Source organism: Populus euphratica, unplaced genomic scaffold (genome assembly GCF_000495115.2).
Source record: "Populus euphratica unplaced genomic scaffold, PopEup_1.0 scaffold14.1, whole genome shotgun sequence".
In the NCBI taxonomy this organism is placed as follows: domain Eukaryota; kingdom Viridiplantae; phylum Streptophyta; class Magnoliopsida; order Malpighiales; family Salicaceae; genus Populus; species Populus euphratica.
Genome location: NW_011499876.1, coordinates 565,867 through 571,866, shown reverse-complemented (window position 1 = coordinate 571,866; position 6,000 = coordinate 565,867). Strand labels below are relative to the sequence as shown.

The 6,000-nt window shown below is 33.7% G+C and overlaps 1 protein-coding gene across 1 annotated transcript; it reads right to left on the bottom strand.

Moving 5' to 3' along the window:
• Nucleotides 1–294: 294 nt before the first annotated feature.
• Nucleotides 295–2,592, bottom strand: LOC105128380 (transcription factor TCP8-like). Its single transcript, XM_011030012.1, has 2 exons — nucleotides 780–2,592; nucleotides 295–675 (listed from the first exon to the last, which is right to left on the bottom strand). Exon 1 carries the CDS (start codon nucleotides 2,490–2,492, stop codon nucleotides 798–800), a length of 1,695 nt encoding a protein of 564 aa, XP_011028314.1. The 5' UTR covers nucleotides 2,493–2,592; the 3' UTR covers nucleotides 295–675; nucleotides 780–797.
• Nucleotides 2,593–6,000: the final 3,408 nt, after the last annotated feature.

Below are 6,000 nucleotides of genomic sequence, written 5' to 3'. Positions count from 1 at the left end.
TTTATTTTTATTAAAATAAAATTATTTAAAAACATTTTGAAATTAACTTGATTATATATTTTTATTAAAATAAAATTATTTAAAAAATTTTATGTTTGATTTAGATTTAATCAGATCAAACCAATAATTAAAAATAAAAATAGATAAATTAGTTTTTATCAAGTCAATATCTTAACTACTTTTAAAAGAAACTTGATGAGATTCCGCGTTTTGGATTGAGTAGATCAGCCGACCACCAAGATGGGTTTCACATAAAAAGAAGGGGAAGGTGAAAATTTAGAGAGCAATTAAACAAATTTCAATTGTAAATTCTTTTCGCTTCTCATTACTTTTACTCGTTCAAAACAAAGCAAAAATAAATAAATTTTATACTACTAAATACAAACAAATTAATATCCTCCTATACAAACTCTCTCTCTCTCTCTCTCTTTATATATATTTATATATTCTTTTTCTTGTCCCCTTTGGACCAAACTAACAAATTACATATGCAAATTAATTAACTTAATTCTCGACATCAATCTAGAATTTTTTTTTTCATAAATTAAAATTAACAAACCACACTAAAATGGAAACTAGAAACTAGCCAGGACTCTCTCCTCTACTCTTGACTTGAGCATCAACATCCATGGTACCACTTATTAGTACTTAGCAATAATAGTTCTACTCCCAAATCTGCAAAGAAGAAACCAAAAATCTCTAGCTTTCTTGCTGATCCAGTGGATCATCAAAATGAAAAATTAAAATTTAGGGATGAATTAAGAGCAAGAGCAACCAACTTGTTATGTGATATTCTGTCACTGAGAAGTATTCGGATCTTCATCTCCACTATCAGGAGTACCCTGAGTCTGCTGGTGGTGGTGGTGGTGGTGATCCATTGGATTATTTTGTTGGGAATTCATGTTCAAATCACCTCTTGAATATGCATTGAGGGCAGCCAACATCCCCAAATTAGACTCTGGCATGCCTAACCCCAGATACTGAGAAGGTTGTTGGTGCTGCTGCTGCTGCTGCATCAACATAGACCCCAACTGTAAAGGACTCATAGACCCCAACTGCAGAGGACTCCCTCTTCCACGTTGAAATTCAAGACTAGTAGTGGGGAGATTAAATCTTGGCACGAAATGTAGTGGAGCTTGCAATGGGTTTCCACTTGCTGGTGTTGCTGTAGCGAAAGGCCAAATCTGGGGTTCTGAACTAGGACAAGCCACAGATGTGGCAGTGGCCAAAGGAGGACCGCCACCGGCACCAGCAGTCATTGGTAGCATCCAAAACGTGTTGCCAGCACCACTGCTCGGCGGAGCTGGTGCCATTGCCCACATGGCAGTGGTAGGCAAGATATTTGATGGCCTAAGCAACCCTGAAGATCCTGTCTCTTGTTGCTGTGGTTTTGGCAGCTGTAAATCACTTTTAAATGCTTTAATAGGAGGCTCTTCTCCTCCAGCACCACCACCACCGCGACCACCACCGCTTTCTCCTTGTTCTTGTGGATTATCCTCCTTGAATAAATCTTCTCTAAAGCGTTTCCTCATATAATTCTCTTCTCCCCCACCACGACTCTCGCCGCCACTGCCACCGACATCAGCACCAATTGGCAGTGCTTGCGCTATTTGATCTGCTGTCATTAGATGCTGCTGCTGCTGGAACCCTAAAAAGGCTGAGTGCGCAAACCCTTCTTCATAATGAGGATGATGAGACAAACCAAGAGCGCTATGGAAAGAATGAGGAGCAGATTTAGAAGGAGGAGCTGAGAGAGTGGAGCCACTGCTCCTTAAAGAAACATTGAGCGTTGAGAAATTTGCTGGAATAGTACCAGTCCCAGTGGCCGCAATAATTGTTGGTTCTGCTTGCTGTAACAACCACTCAATTGTTTCTCCATCAGATTTGTGACCCAGTTCTCTTGTCAATTGAAAAACCCTTGCTGCACACGTTGCTGGCATTCTAATTCTCCTCCCTCGACCATCTACTTTTGTGTGTCGGTCCTTTGTGGACCGCTTTGCGGGTGTTACTGCTGCTGTTGTGACTGCACTAGTACTGTTTGTGGCAGCTGGAGCAATGGATAGATTTTGTTGCTTCTTCTTCGTGGAGTCTACGAGAGAAGGGTCATAACTGGTGGCGATGGCAAGAGAGGCGTCGACCAGGCGTGGTGGGGTTGTGGATGAGGTGGATGCGGAGGTGGAGGAAGAGGAAGAAGATAGAGGTGAAGATGATGGTGAAGGTACAGACGCAGTATTAGCTGTGGTTGGAGTTGACGATGCACCGAGATTATGGTGATGGTGGAGGCCAGCTTGGATGGAGATGGAGCCCATGAAAGGACCATGAGATGGTCCTGCTCCTCCTCCTCCTCCTCCTCCTCCTCCTCCTGATGATGATGATCTGCCATGATCAAAAGATAGTTGTTGTTGGAGGCGGTGACGGTGGTGGTGGTGAGATTGGTGGGGCTCTTGAGTTGTATTATTTTCTTTGTTGCTTTGCGAATTTGAGAGTTCCATTTGTGGGGCAGTGGAGGAATTTGATGGCCTGGTTTCTCCTTTTATTTTTATCTTTTTTTTTAATTGTTATATATATATATATATATATATAACAAAAATACAAAAATATATCAATTTCTTGTTGAATTAAATATGCCCATCTCTCTCTCTCTCTCTCTCTCTCTCACTCACTCTCTCACATCTATCTTTGAAGTGAAGAGAAAAAGTAAAGAGAGTTCAAAAATCTTACAGGGATCCCTGGACCTCCCACGTAAGACTAAGAGTCTGTGGGGGTTCTGCTTGATTCTTGTCTTCGCCTGAGAGAGCTTAGGTTAAAGACTTGAGAAGAGGCTGTCCAAAATGAAGCAGGTGGGCTGGGGGACCTTTGGACGAAGAAAATGCAGCATCAGTCCATTGGTAGGGTCATGTTTTTGTATTTGAATCGCAATCATTAAATCTAGCCGGACATGACAGGTTGAACCGACGAATTTATAACTCGAAACCTAATCCCAATCAGATTTCAAGTTAAAATAGAAAAAGAAAACATTAATCATGCAAAACCTCGTAGATTTTAATAGGTTAATTGTGTAACCTATTCAGACCACCCTCAAGATTTATTTTATTTTAAAAAAAAACAACTCTAATTGAATAAAATAAAGATAATTAACTGAAATTGATTTAATAACTTGCAAATTAATCCCAATCCATACCATGACCAGCTATGATTTGAATCCAGAGCGCAGAGCATCTAATGCAGTGGGACAGCTCATCCCACCAATGAATTCTTAAATTTGTTTTTTCCTTCTTTATAGTTTTGGACTTATAATAGCATTATCTTTTCTTTAGGGTTGAATTAATAAGTCAATTGGGGAACCTCTACTTTTGATTACTCAACTTAATTGCGTCTGAAAATACTAAAATACCCGTAATTATTTTCTTCAACTTGGTAAAGTCGACATGGTAGCAATTATTGAAAAATGATACCGATTTTAATAAAGCTATATACCATGGTGCCGTCACCATCATGATGTTGCTTGGCAATATGTGTTTTTGGATGGGTTACTCGCTAGTCATTGATCTTGGAACTGCCTCGAGACCCCTCCATCTATTTTTCTTCTTCTTTTTATTTATTTTTATTTTACCTGGTATATTTAAATAAGAAAATCTAGTTTTAAAAGGTTTTTTTAAATAATTTTTTGTTGGCCTAATAACTTTGATCTTGCTTCAAGTTAGTTTATGAATTGAAATTAATAATTATGATTTCTAGTAGGCAAATAAATTTATATTTTTATCTACTCACGCTAGAATGTATGAAAAGAATTAGAATTAACTTGGATACATGGTTATAAATGAATAAAAAAATTTTTGGGAATTGTTTGATTTGGGGATAGAAAATGTTTATGGAAGTAAGGGAGAAGTGTTCTTTGCAATGTAATCTATGGAGGTGGAGAGAAAAAAATGCATTTTCATAACACAACAAAAACATCAAAAATTCAAATGATGACAAGGTGAAAGATTTTTTTATTTTTTTATGAATTTGACAAAAATATATGCAGAGAGAGAAATGAAAAGGGCATCTTGTAGGATATTTTATGTGTGCTTGGGAACTAGTCTTCTAACAAATTGATTTTTTTAATGTGTGCTTGGGAACTAGTCTTCTAACAATTTGATTTTTTTATTAAAATTATTTATATATATATTTTTAGATTGTTTTAATGCTATAATATTAAAAATAATTTTATAAAAAATAAAAAAAAATATTTTTAAAAATAATCACTGTTATACTTTGAAATACTCCTTTCAAATATTTACAAGCAAGTCTTTTACTCATATCTATCTGTTTTGAATACGTAAATACCCTTTAAACTCCATTGGGAGACATGATGACATCATGCACTAATCTACAAATCTTAAATTGTTAATATACTTTTGTTATGCTTATCATCATAAGCCCTAAAATTTCACATAGGAAAAAAGGAATCAAATAAAAGAATTTGTGATTCTAGATTATAAGTTGTTTTTCCATGCATGCACTAATCTATACTTTTGAAATTCTTTTAGCAGTTATAATATTTAATTTCATGTATTAAAATTAAATACTTTTCAGATCACATTTTGAATTAAAGTATATCTACAAACTAATAAACAAAACTAATATATTTATGAAAAACTTCTCTCTCGCAACTCTAAAATTATACAATAAACATGCATGATTACTCATTTTATATTTTGAATCTGTACCCTAAAAAATTAATTAAATTTTTTATATATATATTAATTTATTCTTCTCACCAACACGTCAAACCATTCAAAAACTCTGAAAAAATTAATTTAATATCTTTTTATACAATAAACATACATGATTACACATTTTATATCTTGAAGCTATACCCTAAAAAATTAATTAAAAAATATTTTTTTATTTATTTTTATATCAAAACCATTAAAAAAAATCAATTTAATATTTTTTTAGATAAAAAAAATTTAAAAAAACAAATTGTAAAGCAAAAACAAGCATCCAACTTACTTAATTGGATAAGATTGTGTGATAAACGGCAAATTCAATCCATTTGTCTTTACAAATTAGATCTAACTTCAAAACCAATGGATGACACCCTTGCCTACATACTGAATAGTGTCTTTTGTCTCCTTTTACTATGATAATGTCCCTTTAAGACGAGAGAAGGGGAAACCAATTTTCAAAAATCCCCAAGTGGTCCTAAAAAAATATATATATGGCAAAGTACATTTTTGTCCACTCATGTTTAGGGCCGGCCACTTTAAACCTTTACCATGTGCCCAAATCATTTTAGCCGTCTATGTTTGTGTTTCCCTGATGGGATGGGAGCTTTGAACTTTTTATATATGTTGTTTAATTAATTAGTTAATTAATTTTGAGAGCACTAATCAGCCAGCTAATTCCAACTGGACCCACTTTATTAAAAAGCTAGTACTTAACACTAAACAGATAATCATCTAACATAATTAAATCGAATAATCTCATAATAATAAAACCATATCTTTGTCCCATCATCTTGCCAAATGTTTAATCCAATTAAAGATATCTTATAGGTGGCAACAAATGTTTAATCCAATTAAAGATATCTTAGCGGTAGCACAGAGTGATTGGCATATCAAAAAACTCTCCAGGTTGCCGAAACTTAAAGAAAGCCAAAATAAATGAATAAATAAAAATAACTGAAACTCAAGTATTTTATAAATTATTTCAATTTAGTGAAATTTATTTATTTTACAAAGAAAGAATTTGGAATTAAATTTCTTAAAAAATTAAATAAATTACTCAATACATTTAAAATATTTGAGAAAGCTTCATTATTTGCATGAATGGTGAATTTTAATAATAATCCTTTTCTTTTAATTTTCTTCAATCATGATTATCTTACTTTTGTTTCCCAATTTCATCAGAGTGTCGTCTTCTTTCTTTCTTTGTTTATTTTTTTTTTAAAAAAACTCTCACTCTAAATAATAAAATTAAAAGTTTAATAAAAAATCTAAAAAAAATAAAATG

Bases quoted from the DNA above. Each gene is read 5' to 3' on its own strand.
- LOC105128380 (XM_011030012.1), bottom strand. From the start codon at position 2,492: ATGGAACTCTCAAATTCGCAAAGCAACAAAGAAAATAATACAACTCAA.